Source organism: Pseudophryne corroboree, chromosome 1 (genome assembly GCF_028390025.1).
Source record: "Pseudophryne corroboree isolate aPseCor3 chromosome 1, aPseCor3.hap2, whole genome shotgun sequence".
Classification (NCBI taxonomy): domain Eukaryota; kingdom Metazoa; phylum Chordata; class Amphibia; order Anura; family Myobatrachidae; genus Pseudophryne; species Pseudophryne corroboree.
The window spans coordinates 878,996,873-879,013,362 of record NC_086444.1 but is presented as its reverse complement, the minus strand read 5'-3'; the positions used below and the strand labels follow the sequence as shown (position 1 = coordinate 879,013,362).

Here is a 16,490-nt window from a genome sequence, read left to right as displayed (position 1 = left end):
GCCGTACAACATGGCATTCAACAACAACGCATGCAACGACATGACTAACATCAGCCACAGACTGACTGAACTCAACACAACATGTGTGTAACCATAACCAATAACTGCAGATACAGCCCGCACTGGGACGGCGCTCAGCATCCTCTACGGACTAAGAGAAAAGGATTTACCGGTAGGTATTAAAATCCTATTTTCTCATACGTCCTAGAGGATGCTGGGGATGCTTCAAGAACCATGGGGTTTATACCAAAGCTCCAGAACGGGCGGGAGAGTGCGGATGACTCTGCAGCACCGATTGACCAAACAAGAGGTCCTCATCAGCCAGGGTATCAAACTTGTAAAACTTCGCAAAGGTGTTTGATCCCGACCAAGTAGCTGTAATGCCGAGACCCCTCGGGCAGGCGCCCAGGATGAGCCCACCTTTCTGGTAGAGTGGGCCTTTACTGATTTCGGTAACTGCAATTCCGCCGTGGAATAAGCCTGCTGAATCGTATTACAGATCCAGCGTGCAATAGTCTGCTTAGAAGCAGGAGCCCCAATCTTGTTGGGAGCCCACAGGACAAACAGAGCCTCTGTTTTCCTAATCTGAGTCGTTCTGGTGACATAGATTTTAAAAGCTCTGACCACATCGAGAGACTTCGATTCCGCCAAGGCGTCAGTAGCCACTGACACCACAATAGGCTGGTTTATGTGAAACTATGAAACCACTTTTGGCAGAAATTGCTGACGAGTTCTCAACTCCGCTCTATCTGCATGGAAGATTAAATAGGGGCTTTTGTGAGACAAAGCCGCCAATTCAAACACCCGCCTTGCGGATGCCAAGGCCAACAGCATGACTACTTTCCAAGTAAGGAATTTCAACTCAACCTTACGTAAAGGTTCAAACCAATGAGATTGCAGGAACTGCAACACCACATTAAGATCCCATGGTGCCACTGGGGGCACAAAGGGAGGTTGGATGTGCAGCACGCCTTTCACGAAGGTCTGAACTTCTGGAAGGGAGGCCAATTCTTTCTGAAAGAAAATTGATAAGGCCGAAATTTGTACTATAATGGAGCCTAACTTTAGGCCCGCATCCACACCTGCTTGCAAAAAATGGAGTAAACGCCCCAGCTGAAATTCCTCCGTAGGAGCCTTCTTGGATTCACACCAAGACACATATTTTCTCCAAATACGGTGGTAATGCTTCGCCGTTACTGCTTTTCTAGCCTGAAGTAGTGTGGGAATGACTTCACTGGGAATACCCTTTCGGGCTAGGATTTGGCGTTCAACCGCCATGCCGTCAAACGCAGCCGTGGTAAGTCTTGATACATGCACGGTTCTTGCTGCAACAGGTCCTCTCGTAGAGGAAGAGGCCAGGGATCTGGATACCAGGCCCTCCTTGGCCAGTCTGGAACAATGAGTATCGCCTGAACCCTTGTTCTCTTATGATCTTTATCACCTTTGGAATGAGTGGAAGTGGAGGGAACACATAGACCGACTGAAACACCCACGGTGTCACCAGGGCATCCACGGCTATTGCTTGAGGGTCCCTCGACCTGGGACAATGTCTCTGAAGTTTCTTGTTGAGGCGAGACGCCATCATGTCTATTTGAGGAATTCCCCAACGACTTGTCACTTCTGCAAAGACCTCTTGATGAAGACCCCACTCTCCTGGATGGAGATCGTGTCTGCTGAGGAAGTCTGCTTCCCAGTTGTCCACTCCTGGAATGAAGACTGCTGACAGAGCGCTTGCATGTTTCTCCGCCCAGCGAAGAACTTTTGTGGCCTCCGCCATTGCCGCTCTGCTCTTTGTTCCGCCCTGGCGGTTTATGTACGCCACTGCTGTTATGTTGTCTGACTGAATCAAGATGGGCAGACCGCAAAGATGATGTTCCATATTTCCAGAGCCTCTTCCACTGGAAGAAAAACTCTCTGTAATTCTGTATCCAAAATCAAACCCAAGAATGACAGCCGTGTTGTCGGTACCAACTGTGATTTTGGCAAGTTTAGGAGCCAACCATGTTGTTGCAGAATTGTCAGGGAGGGCGTAACGTTTTTCAGTAATTGCTCCTTGGATCTCGTCTTTATCAGGAGATCGTCCAAGTGCGGGATAATTGTGATTCCCTGCTTGCGCAGGAGAACCATCATTTCCGCCATAACCTTGGTGAAAATCCTCAGGGCCGTGGACAGACCAAACGGCAACGTCTGAAATTGGTAATGACAATCCTGAACAGCAAACCTCAGGTAAGCCTGATGTGGAGGATATATGGGGACGTGTAAGTAAGCATCCTTTATGTCCACCGACACCATAAAATCCCCTTCCTCCAGACTGGAGATCACTGCTCGGAGAGATTCCATCTTGAATTTGAATTTTTTTAGATAGAAATTGAGGGATTTTAGGTTCAGAATCGGTCTGACTGAGCCATCCGGCTTCGGGACTACGAACAGGCTCGAATAAAAGCCTTCCCCCTGTTGTGACGGGGGTACCGTGACAATGACTTGATTTTGACACAGCTTTAGTATTGCGGCGCATACTACCTCCCTTTCTGGAAAAGAAGCTGGCAAGGCTGATTTGAAAAATCGGTGAGGGGGCACGTCTTGAAACTCCAATTTGTACCCTTGGGCTACTATTTCTAATACCCAAGGATCCAGGGCCGAGCGAACCCAGATCTGACTGAAGAGTTGGAGACGTGCCCCCACCGGCCCTTACTCCCGCAGAGGAGCCCCAGCGTCATGCGGTGGATTTTGTAGAAGCCGGGGAGGACTTCTGCTCTTGGGAACTAGCCACAGCCTGTGACCTTTTTCCCCTTCCTCTTCATCTCGTAGCAAGGAAGGAAGACCCTCGTCTTTTTTTTGTATTTATTGGGCCAAAAGGACTGCATCTGATAGTGGGGCGATTTCTTTTGTTGTGCAGGGACATAAGGTAGAAACGATGACTTACCTGCGGTAGCCGTAGATACCAGGTCAGCGAGGCCGTCACCAAACAAGACACCACCTTTATACGACAGAGACTCCATAGCCTTCTTAGAGTCAGCATCAGCATTCCATTGATGAATCCACAATGCCCTCCTAGCCGAGACCGCCATGGCATTGGCCCTTGATCCCATAAGGCCAATATCCCGCACAGCTTCCTTTAGATAGGCTGCAGCGTCCCTGATATGACCCAGTGTCAAAAGAACGCTATCCCTGTCCAGGGTATCTATCTCAGATGACAAGTTATCTGCCCACTTTTCAATAGCGCTACTCACCCATGACGATGCCACGGCAGGCCTGAGCAGCGTACCTGTAGTGACATAAATGGATTTTAGTGTATTTTCCTGCTTACGTTCCGCAGGATCCTTTAGGGCTACCGTGTCAGGAGACGGAAGCGCCACCTTTTTGGACAGACGCGATAGAGCTTTGTCCACCGTGGGGCTTGATTCCCACTTTTCCCTGTCCCCAGAGGGGAACGGATATGCCACCGTAATTCTCTTGGGAACCTGTAACTTCTTGTCAGGATTTTCCCAAGTTTTTCAAAAAGAGCGTTCAGTTCATGAGAGGGAGGAAACATCACCTCAGGTTTCTTTCCCTTAAACATACAGACCCTAGTATCAGGAACAGCAGGGTCCTCCGTGATATGTAATACGTCTTTTATCGCCACAATCATGTACTGAATGCTCTTAGCCAGTTTAGGATTAAATCTGGCATCGCTATAGTCGACACTTGAATCAGAGTCCGTGTCGGTATCTGTATCCGCTATCTGGGTAAATGAACGCTTCTGTGACCCGAGGGGGTCTGAACTTGTGATAATGCATCCTCCATGGATTTTCTCCATGTCTGGTTCTGAGACTTAGATTTATCCAATCTTTTATTCAATCGAGCCACATTAGCATTCAAAACACTCTAAACATTTAACCAATCAGCCGTCGGCGGTGCCGACACGGTCACTCCCACAGCCTTTTCTGTCCCCACTCCAGCCTCCTCCTGGGAAGTGCACTCAGCCTCAGACATGTCGACACACACGTACCGACACCCACAACCACACTGGGGCTATAGGAGACAGACCCACAACAAAGCCTGTTAGAGAAACACAGAGGGAGTTCTGCCAGCTCACAACCCAGCGCCTATCCCGGTTCTGAAGCGTGTAATATACTGCCCAGACCTGTTAGCGCTTTTAATATCAATAAAATAGCCCCAAATCAACTGTGCCCCCCCCCCGTTTTGCACCCTGTTACTTGTACAGCAGTGTGGGAGGCCAGGCTCAGCGTCTCTGCAGCTGTGAAGAGAAAATGGCGCTGGTTAGAGCTGTGAGGGCTAAGCCATGCCCCCTTAATGGCGCGCTTCAGTCCCGCTTATTTTTATATATTTATACTGGCGGGGGTCTGTATTTAGTGCCCAGGCACTGTATACTCTTATGCCAGTTGCTATTGAGGTTTTATGCTGCCCAGGGCGACCCCCCTGCGCCCTGCAGTGCCGCTTTGTATGTGGGAGCATGGCGCGCAGCGCTGCCGCTGCGCGGTACCTAAAAGCCGTCACTGAAATCTTCTGATCTTCTGGCTCTGCAAGGGGAGTGACGGCGCCGCTCCGGGAACGAGCATCTAGGTGTACCTAGCGATCAGACGCTCTGGAGCTAATGGTGTCCAGTAGCCTAAGAAGCAGAGCCTTGAAACTCACAGAAGTAGGTCTGCTTCTCTCCCCTCAGTCCCACGATGCAGGGAGCCTGTTGCCAGCAGGTCTTCCTGAAAATAATAAACCTAGCATAAAGTATTTTTTCTGAGAAACTCTGGAGAGCTCCTCGGTGTGCATCCAGTCTCACTGGGTACAGAATCTAACTGGGGGAGGGGCATAGAGGGAGGAGCCAGTTCACACCCCTTTTAAAGTCTTAAAGTGCCCATGTCTCCTGCGGATCCCGTCTATACCCCGTGGTTCTTGAAGCATCCCCAGCATCCTCTAGGACGTATGAGAAACGTATTTACTAATAAAATACAATTTAATTTATACTTCACAGTATCTGTTAGATATATAAAACTATACCTGCAGATGAGCCATTTGTATTAAAGCTAAAATTCCTCAATGCCAGAGAAATAAAAATCCACATTGGAATTTGGATCCACATAATTAGGCTGGCCTTAAATGGATGAATATTGTCTCTCACGTACAGCTCATTTACAATCCTCTTCATGTTTTTACGGAAGTGAAACCTGTTTTCAAAAGAAGAAAAATACAATAACCAACTGTCTGTCAAAGTGTTTGGTGGCCCATACTCTTAATGGCTCACATTATTTATGCGCGAGCCTAACAATTATATAAGTACGTCGCCATTTGGCAAATTTCAGGATACCATACAGTTACTACACCTTTACAGCTAAGCCTTTAGGACCTTTAGTAACACCATTACCCTCTATTAGATGTATTACATACTTTATTTATCCACATAAGAGTATTTAGTAGCGTTAGCACAAAATGTCACTTATTGTTAGAAGTACTTCTACACCTCAGATTCCATAACCCTTCATACAAATGTGCTTATATTTACAGTGCACCCGGAAAGTATTCACAGTGTTTCACTTTTTCCACATTTTGTTATGTTACAGCCTTATTCCACAATGGAATAAAAAAAAAATTCAAAATTCTGCACACAATACCCCATAATGACAATGTGAATAAAGTTTTTTTTTTTTTTGCAAATTTTTATTAAACATAAAAAACTAAGAAATCACATGTACATAAGTATTCACAGCCTTTGCTCAATACTTTATAGATGCACCTTTGGAAGCAATTACAGCCTCAAGTCTTTTTGAATATGATGCCACAAGCTTGGCACACCTTTCTTTGAGCAGTTTCACCCATTCCTCTTTGCAACACCTCTCAAGTTCTATCAGGTTGGATGGGAAGCGTAGGTGCACAGCCATTTTCAGATCTCTCCAGAGATGTTCAATCGGATTAAAGTCTGGGCTCTGGCTGGGCCACTCGAGAACATTCACAGAGGAGTCCTGAATCCACTCCTTTGATATCTTGGCTGTGTGCTTAGGGTCGTTGTCCTGTTGAAAGATGAACCATCGCTCCAGTCTGAGGTCAAGAGCGCTCTAGAGCAGGTTTTCATCCAGGATGTCTCTGTACATTGCTGCATTCATCTTTCCCTCTATCCTGACTAGTCTCCCAGTAACTGCCGCTGAAAAACATCCCCACAGCATGATGCTGCCACCACTATGCTTCACTGTAGAGATGGTATTGGCCTGGTGATGAGCGGTGCCTGGATTCCTCCAAACATGATGCCTGGCACTCATGCCAAAGAGTTCAAACTTTGTCTCATCAGACCAGATAATTTGGTTTCTCATGGTGTGAGAGTCCTTCAGGTGCATTTTGGCAAACTCCAGGTGGGCTGCCACGTGCTTTTTACTAAGAAGTGGCTTCCATCTGGACACTCTACTATACAGGCCTGATTGATGGATTGCTGCAGAGATGGTTGTCTTTCTGGAAGGTTCTCCTCTCTCCACAGAGGAATGCTGTAGCTCTGACAGAGTGACCATTGGGTTCTTGGTCACCTCTCTGACTAGGGCCCTTCTCCCCCGATCACTCTGTTTAGACGGCCGGCCAGCTCTAGGAAAAGTCCTGGTGGTTCCGAACTTCTTCCATTTACGGATGATGGAGGCCACTGTGCTCATTGGAGACCGTCAAAGCAGCAGATATTTTTCTGTACTCTTCCTCAGATTTGTGCCTCGAGACAATCCTGTCTCGGAGGTCTACAGACAATTCCTTTGACTTCATGCTTGGTTTGTGCTCAGACACGCACTGTCAAGTGTGGGACCTTATATAGACAGATGTGTGCCTTTCCAATTCATGTCCAATCAACTGAATTTACACAGGTGGACTTCAATTAAGCTGTAGGAACATCTCAAGGATGATCAGTGGAAACAGGATGCACCCGAGCTCAATTTTGAGCTTTATGGCAAAGGCTGTGAATACTTATGTACATGTGATTGCTTTGTTTTTTATTTTAAATACATCTGCAAAAATCTCAAAAAAACTTTTTTCACATTGTCATTATGGGGTATTGTGTGTAGAATTTTGATGGAAAAAATAAATTTATTCCATTGTGGCCGCAACATAACAAAATGTGGAAAAAGTGAAGCGCTGTGAATACTTTCCGGATGTACTGTATACCTCTCTTCTCCCCAAACACCATCTTTTGTTTTAGTTTTACATTTTATTCCATTAGAACAATTTCTTAAGTATCTTTATCAGCGTGTATTGTAGTTTTAAAATCGTATTTTTCTCCCATCTATTCCAACATCATAATCACCTAGATGTAATTAGTACTATTCTATTTTCCATGATCTACTCTCAAGCATTCCACCACTGTTCTCCTATCTCTACCTACAGTAATTGTGCAGGCAGAGACGTCAGGCAGGGAAAGGTTTCCCTCTCCCACGGATTTAGTTTCTGCCAGAGGATCAGGTGAGTAATACCACTTTCAGATCGCAATGCCGGCTAGCACTCGGAATTTGGAAACGGATCCTTCCCAGGTTGCATCCGGCATTGGACCCTTTCACACTGGCTTCCCGACCCAGCAATATGCTGGGTCGGGTTGCCATCAAGGGCGGGGGGCGGAGGGGGCACGATGACATCAGGGGCAGGGCGGCGCCTGGAGATCAGATCATCTCCAAGCGCCGCCTCCTCTATAGTGTGACCGTGTCTCAGGTCACATCGACCGGGGTAACCCGTTAACACCGCACCTGACCCGGTAATAACCCGAGTTAAAACCTTCCTTTAACCCGGGTTGAAATACCGGGTCAGTCGGCCCGGGAAATCGGACCTTACCCCTTTCACACCGCACCTAGATCTGTATTGACCCGAAATATACCAGGTTATGTGAAAGGGGTATTATACTCTAAGCTGCCTTAAAAGGTACAAAACATAGAAATCAAACTAGAAGACCCAAATGTATCTATCTCCGCTTGTAACGTTCCTATATATTCCAGATAAATAAATACAGACATTCAACATTACAAATTCGATTAGATCATTTAGCTTTTGTCACTACCATCAATTAATGGATTGCTTTGCAGGTGAAGGGCTGGAGTGTGTAAATGAGGGTGGAAACATTTATTGACAAGACACTTTTTTCTACCAGAGCTTTCAGATAACAGAGAAAATAAAAAGCAGGCAATAGGGACTCAGTACAGCCTTTCCAGCTTCAGGGAATCCTTCCGGCCATTGGTGAGTCACCCCTGGTGAAAGAGTCATGCACATATGCAGACTGGCTGTCGCCCATATGCATGACACAGCAGCACGTCACTGGCAGTGTTAGGCTGCCAGCAACAGTCCGGAGGATGCCGCAGAGGAGGAGGACCTCTCTGAACCTCGCCAACGAGGTAAATAATGTTAAATACTAATTAAATATGTTAGTATCCCTGAGAAACTAAATAAAATATGCCACTAGTAGAAAGGTCTGTTGATAAATAGGGCCCATAGTTTTAAAGGCACATGCTCATAAGGAGAGACCTGCCTACTTTTCATGTCACCTCCTTGAGAGATACTGGAGGGGACTTCTAGGTTTAACTGTGGGGAAGTGTGGTGATGTGAATCGCAGCACTGAGAAGCAGGGCATGGCCATGAATATACAATTCACATCATCATGCCCCCAGGTTTCCTGTACGCTGATCTACTCTCTTGGGAGAGTTCCCTGAAACTTGTGCATCTTCAGGACAATCCGGGAGAGAAGGCAACTATATATGTACTAGTGGCCATCAGCGCGCAAAACACTTAAATTCCCTCTACACAGGCGAGGAGCATCGTTAGCCTTTTATTATATAGGATAAGGAACAAATGTAAGCAGGGGATTGCAGAGACTTTTTTGGGATATACTTATAGAAATGGTGCCATAATTCTACATTTTGTGCAGTTACAAATCACATCAAGAGGAATTTTGTCTGTACTATTTTTAAGCTCTATTTGTTGATCATCAGCTGGTGGGCAGGCAGAGTTACCAGTCAGCGCCATCATAAAGGTCATTGTGACTGTCAAGGTGACAGACACTACAAAGCTGGCAGGAAGACTGCTCATAGAATGATCAATCCCTTCAGACATAAGAATTATAGTTTATACTCTTACACGGTGGTTCTCAGACTTTGTCCTCAGGACCCCTAATGACTGGTTGTGGACCAGTGCTGTAATAAAAACTTCTCACCTTACCCCGATAATACAAGTATATATGTCACAATACCGACGGCGGGATCTCGGCATTTAGATGCCCTGCAGGGACAAGCACAATGAAGCCCCTTGCGGGTTTACTGCGCTCGCCATGCTGCAGGCTCGGTGGCGAGCGCAGGTCTATTCCCACTCTAAGGGTGTCGTGGACACCCACGAGTGGAAATAGTCCTTGTTGGTCGGCATGCCGACCGTCGGGATAGTGAGGGGTATTGTGACCGGTCACATAACTACATTCCCTGTACACTATTGTTCTGGTCACATGCATTGCAAAATTCACGCAAGGTACACTATACCAACTGACATAATACTCACTCTACATTAGGTGCTACATATTAATAATAATATAAAGAAAGAAAAATGCAAAGACAGAATCTAAAAGTCTTACCAATGTCATAAGGAATGACTTACTTGGCAACCTTGTCTGTCCAGCCATGCTGCTTCCCATACACAGACACTTCATATCGCAGACGCTTTGCTAAGCTATGTATTTCTGCCTGTAAATTCTCCACCTAGCTGAAGACAATGCAAAGGCTTTAAAGAAACGGACATGCTTATGCTTTGTATATCATTACAGAATGTGGTCATAAATAAAACACATTACAGGTTGAGTATCCCTTATCCAAAATCACACATTTTTGGTTTCCCTGTATGAATATTAAATGTTGTCTGTTTTTCCCCATTTAGGCTTGCAACATATCTTTGCCAGGATAGACTGTTAACCCTTTCATGCAGAAGCCACTAAAGTGGACAGCTATTTTTAAGTCATTGGGTGGTATCCTATTAGGTGCGGTGAGCTACTGCACAGTAATAATGGGCTTTTTAGCCCGATAACGCTATCAGGCTATCAAATTACAGTCCCTTTTTTCCGTGCGGTAACTCACCCGTTACCGGCCGATGAAACATGGAATCTGTGATTACATCCCCCCCCCCAAAATTGTGCACACTGGCATCCTTTAACTCATTCACACCCCTAATTGAGCTCCACATGGTGATAAGTCAGGAACCACAAGTGAGAAACCTCCTGGGTCCTTGAAATCAGCTGGGAAGGTATGCTCCAGTGCAAGGAAGGCAGTACACCATGCAGATGTGTTCTCATACATCAAGCCTCAATACACCATGCAGCACGACTTGCCTGGCGTGAGTGAGCAACCAGGTCCCATGCAATTCTGATAAAGTCAGGCATATTTTCTTTTTCTTTACGAATAGGCAAAGCAATGCAGCTAGGATGCACAAGGAGACTGTGCTGATTAATCTATACATATAATAAACTGTAAGGGTTATGTCTATACATAACAATTTATTTTGAGAAATATATACGTCTAAAGATTGTTTATGAACTATAGAAGCAAAAAAATGTTGGGGGGGAATTTGTCTATTCAAGCTAGCAAAAACTACTGGACGAATTTGTATTGCGTTTTCAGTATTGTATAGCTTAGTGACCTAGAAAGAACCTGAGGTACTGTATGTATGATCTCGATGTGACATCAGGGAGAGAAGCAACAAATGAAAAAACAAACACTTGGCACTCAGGGCAAACGCTCAGGGCTGCAGGCAAATATTAGGACTAGCTGCTTCTCCCATTGGCAGCTTTACATGGCTTGTCCATGGGTTAGTAGCTCCAAGCATCTTTTAGTGTTAATGCCTGAAGAAAAAAACTCCAAAACTTGTTAACAAAGACATTTTGTGATCAATGTGTACAATATAAAATACCCATCACAATATTAGATGGCACTACTGTCTTTGTAAAATTAGTTCCACTGAGAAATAACAGACATCCACACGAGCGAAGCCACAAGCAAACCTTAGTTTGATAAATGACACTTGAACATTGTATTTGACTGAGTCTGTATACAGAACAGGACAGAAATAAGCTGCAGCTGCTACATTACAGCACTTTGTGTAGAGATTCAGAGACTCATTTGCATACGAATATACAAGTGTCATATCAAATTAATCAGCATAGTCCCCTGCTGCATCCTAGTGGCATTGCATTGTGAATAAGATGCATTTTCTGCAAAAAATAATCATAACCCCCCCCCCCCCAAAAAAAAAAAAGCCGGGCGCTAGAGATTCTTACGCGACCAGGCGTGCTAAGAGGAGCTGTTTAGCGTGACTGCAGCAAAGATGTACAAGGACACATCTGTACACAATGAAGAGGTTAATGTATGAAGTACATGATTTTGCCCAGAAATATGGACGACTGAGAGGACATGCTAGTTTACTGTAGCTTTACATCTATTTTTTATTAGCTCAAAGTTTTGTTAATAGAGAAAATAGGATTTTGGTACTTACCGGTAAATCCTTTTCTCGTAGTCCGTAGAGGATGCTGGGGTCCACATTAGTACCATGGGGTATAGACGGGTCCACCAGGAGCCATTGGCACTTTAAGAGCTTGAGAGTGTGGGCTGGCTCCTCCCTATATGCCCCTCCTACCAGACTCGGTCTAGAAACTGTTGCCGAGGAGACGGACATCTTCGAGAGAAGGATTATACACAGATGGTGAGATTCATACCAGCTCACACATACAAGGCACGCCAAGCCAACAAAGCTTGAACACTCAGCAACTGCTGAAACATTACTTACCAAGTAACAATGCAGTACTCACTAAAACTAAATAGTACTGAACCAAATAACGTGTGCAGGAAAACAAAAGCGCCGGGCGGGTGCCCAGCATCCTCTACTGACTACGAGAAAAGGATTTACCGGCAGGTAGCAAAATATTTTCTCTTACGTCCTAGAGGATGCTGGGGTCCACATTAGTACCATGGGGATGTACCAAAGCTCAAGAGGCTCCTGCAGAACTGATTGACTGAACTTCAGATTATCAGAGGCCAAAGTATCGAACTTGTAAAACTTTGCAAACGTCATACACAGGTTCTATCCTTTTATGACACGGCCATGAAACACTTAAAATCCTCAAATCTACAAGAAATACATTTTAAGGCGATACACAGAGCTTATACCTCCCAAGCTATTTGCTATAAACTCCATCCTGACTTCAATGTTTATTGTCTGAAATGTAAGGGATCCACTACTGATTATATGCACCAATTTTGGGGATGTGGCGTCATAAAGAAATTTTGGAATAAAGTATTAATGTTTATAAATAGTACTTTTGGGTTTAACTTATCTTTATTGCCATTGCCTTTACTCTTTGCTAATAATACTGTGTGGCTTACTGAAGGTATGACGAAAGCAGTGGTGCCTGTAATGATCAACATAGGAACTATTGCAAAGAAAATAATTCTGTCCCATTGGAACACAAAGGCTTCTCCTTCTGTATCAGAACTTAAGACGTTGCTATTGAAAACTTTATATATGGATAGACAAACAGCTTTACCTGACCTAGAGAGAGGAGCTATTTCATTTTACAAAAAATGGGGTTCGTATATAGACACCGTTGATGATGTTACCCAAACACAAATTTTTAAAATATTTGATAAGACAAATTGGTGGGCATATCGGCGTATAGATAGGGGGTCTGTTGCTTAATGTCCCTGGAAACTGGATAAGTCGGATATACATAGGTCCTAGTCCTTCTATTTAACTTGAGATGTTCTGCCTATGTTACTAAATGTTGTTCCAGTTCTGCTAGGTAGACTATATTGTTTTAACACCACCGGATCGGATAATTAACGTATGCACTCAATCACCCCCCCCCCCTTTCCTTTCAAATTTTTGTTAATTACTTTTGTATTTGAATGGTTATCATTATTGTGTGTTTCTACTAGAAAATAACCAGAACGACATGAGACAAATATGTTTTTTCTTACACAATTTATTACTGTTACATGGGGATCATTAAGCATAACGAGATGTTAGGATACTATATGTTAGAAGCAGCCATTTATAGTTTGCTACTTTCTATGTATTCACAATTCCTCTTTCGCCTCTTTCACGAGGTGTTGCATTGTTTAACTATGTACGCTTTGTGATAATTGTCTCACTGTTTTCTCTGGCAAAAATCCAATAAATATATTTGGAAAAAAAAAAAAAAAACTTTGCAAACGTGTTCAACCCAGACCAAGTTGCAGCTCGACAAAGTTGTACTGCCGAGACACCCCGGGCAGTCGCCCAGGAAGACCTCACCTTACGAGTAGAGTGGGCCATAACAGATTTTTGGACACAGCAGTCCTGCCGTAGAATAAGCGTGCTGGATAGTGAACCTAATCCAGCGAGAAATAGTCTGCTTAGAAGTAGGACACCCAATTTTCTTGGGATCATATAGGACAAACAGAGAGTCTGACTTTCTGTGACGAGAAGTTCTCTTCACATATATCTTCAGAGCCCTTACAACATCCAAGGACTTTGATGTAATTGAGGAGTCAGTAGCCACTGGCACCACAATAGGTTGGTTGATATGAAATGCCGACACAACCTTCGGAAGAAACTGCTGACGTGTCCTGAGCTCAGCTCTATCTTCGTGGAAGATCAAATAAGGGCTTTTACAAGATAAAGCCTCCAATTCGGACATGCGGCTAGCAGAAGCTAAGGCCAACAACGTGACAGCCTTCCATGTAAGAAACTTGACCTCAACCTCCTGTAGAGGCTCAAATCAATCCGACTGGAGGAACTGCAACACCACGTTCAGGCCCCAAGGCACCGTAGGCGGTACAAAGTGAGGTTGGATGTGCAGAACTCCCTTCAAAAACAAAAAGAAAAGAGGAGCGCTCATGTGTTCATGATAGACACCCAATAAATCTATTCAGAGCCGGTAAATAAATAAAAGTAATTTATTCAATAAAATTATACCAATTATATTTATCAAATGACAGTTTAAAATTAAACCCAATATTAAATAGTATCGTGCTGGCCAGCAGTTTCAAATTATCACAAATACTGTTAAAACTTCCCTCAGTAGGGAATCAGTGCACTGAGAAAAAAGTATCAACAAATAGTAACTCTGTATCAGTCAGTGATGGTAACTGTTCCCTGCATAAGGGATCAATGCACTAGGAAAGTTGTCCTGTTGGACCATCAGCGTGTATTAACTTTGTATCAGTCAAATGGTAACTGAAGCATGCTGAATGGTAAAAGTGTAGCGGCAGATAACAGTTTGTACAAAGTGTCCGATTACCTCCCTGATGGAACTCACGGTGTGGTCCTACCCCCGATAACCGAGCGTACTCGGTTATTATGTTGTCCACGTGGGGTGCCTCTCGTGTCACCGGCTGTAAATTGCTCCACAAAAGGGGGGATGTGATGTCACGGACTTGCAGTGCTGACGCCTGTTTGGGCGGACGTGCTGATATTAGCGGCGGGGTGGACAGATGGCAGTGTCCCGTAACGACTCCCGCTCTGCTACGCTATACACCTGTAGGTTGATAGAGAACACTGCTGCAGCTTCACAAAGTGGGCGGAGACTGACGCATTTCGTTACGAAATCACGTGACACTGCCATCTGTCCACCCCGCCGCTAATATCAGCATGTCCGCCCAAACAGGCGTCAGCACTGCAAGTCCGTGACATCACATCCCCCCTTTTGTGGAGCAATTTACAGCCGGTGACACGAGAGGCACCCCACGTGGACAACATAATAACCGAGGACGCTCATTTATCGGGGGTAGGACCACACCGTGAGTTCCATCAGGGAGGTAATCGGACACTTTGTACAAACTGTTATCTGCCGCTACACCTTTACCATTCAGCGTGCTTCAGTTACCATTTGACTGATACAAAGTTAATACACGCTGATGGTCCAACAGGACAACTTTCCTAGTGCATTGATCCCTTATGCAGGGAACAGTTACCATCACTGACTGATACAGAGTTACTATTTGTTGATACTTTTTTCTCAGTGCACTGATTCCCTACTGAGGGAAGTTAACAGTATTTGTGATAATTTGAAACTGCTGGCCAGCACGATACTATTTAATATTGGGTTTAATTTTAAACTGTCATTTGATAAATATAATTGGTATAATTTTATTGAATAAATTACTTTTATTTATTTACCGGCTCTGAATAGATTTATTGGGCGTCTATCATGAACACATGAGCGCTCCTCTTTTCTTTTTGTTTTAACTATTGTAATATTTAGGGGTGTATACAGCCCCTTGAGTGAAGCGAACGTGAGTTCTGGTAGATACCTAATTTTTATTAATTGGTCAGACACAGGCGCTTCATTTCTTCTTTTTTTGTGATTTGCTCCCTTCAAAAACGTCTGAACCTCAGGGAGGGCAGCCAATTATTTCTAATAGAAAATAGATAGGGACGAAATCTGGACCTTCACAGATCCTAACCTCAGGCCCACCTTCACTCCTGCTTGCAGGAAGAGGAGAAAACGTCTGAGTTGAAACTCCACCATAGGAAACTTCTTGGGCTCACACCAAGAGACATATTTCTTCCAAATACGATGGTAATGTTTAGACGTTACGCCTTTCCTAGCCTTTATCAGGGTAGGAATGACCTTCTTCGGAATGCCCTTTCGAGCAAGTATCAGGCGCTCAGCTTCCATGACGTCAAACGTAGCCGCGGTAAGTCTTGATAGGCGAACGGCCCCTGCTGCAGCAGGTCCACCCGAAGAGGAAAAGGCCTTGGCTCTTCTTGCAGTAGATTCAGAAGATCCGCGTACAGTGCCAAGCCCTTCTTGGCCAGTCTGGGGCAATGAGGATTGCTTGAACCCTTGTTCTTCTTATGAGCTTTAGGATTCTTGGGATGAGTGGGAGTGGTGGAAACACGTACACTGACTGGAACACCCACGGAGACACCAGGGCGTCCACTGCCACTGCCTGTGCGTCCCTCGACCTGGAACAATAACGCCAAAGCTTCTTGTTGAGCCGAGAGGCCATCATGTCTATTTGGGGTAAACCCCAAATGTCTGTTATTTCCATGAACACCTCCGGATGTAGACCCCACTCCCCTGGATGGAGATCATGACTGCTGAGGAAGTCTGCTTCCCAGTTGTCTACTACCGGAATGAAGATGGCTGACAGCACCAACGCGTGCTTTTCTGTCCAGAGGAGTATTCTTGTGACCTCTGACATTGCCGCTCTGCTCTTTGGTCCGCCTTGTCGGTTTATGTAAGCCACTGTTGTTAAGTAGTCCGACTGCACTTGAATGGCCCGATTTCTTAGAAGAGGGGCCGCCTGAAGAAGACTGTTGTAGACGGCTCTCAGTTCAAGGATGTTGTTGGGCAGGCCGGCTTCCAGGCTTGACCACCTTCCTTGGAAGGTTACTCCTTCAGTGACTGCTCCCCAGCCCCGAAGGCTCGCATCTGTGGTTAGAAGGACCCAGTCCTGAATCCCGAACCTTCGGCCCCCCAGAAGGTGAGGCAAATGGAGCCACCAGAGTAGTGAGATCCTGGCCTTTGGCGA

At 45.0% G+C, this 16,490-nt stretch overlaps 1 protein-coding gene across 2 annotated transcripts in view; it reads right to left on the bottom strand.

The window, feature by feature from the left end:
* LOC134915101 (cytochrome c oxidase assembly protein COX18, mitochondrial) overlaps positions 1-16,490 on the bottom strand; it is a 124,366-nt gene that overhangs the window by 39,421 nt on the left and 68,455 nt on the right. For both annotated transcript variants that reach the window (XM_063920097.1, XM_063920098.1), the window contains exons 3-4: positions 9,583-9,683; positions 4,996-5,162 (exon numbers count right to left, since the gene is read on the bottom strand). In XM_063920097.1, coding sequence (XP_063776167.1) covers positions 4,996-5,162; positions 9,583-9,683 — 268 coding nt within the window. The remainder of the gene's footprint in view (positions 1-4,995; positions 5,163-9,582; positions 9,684-16,490) is intronic.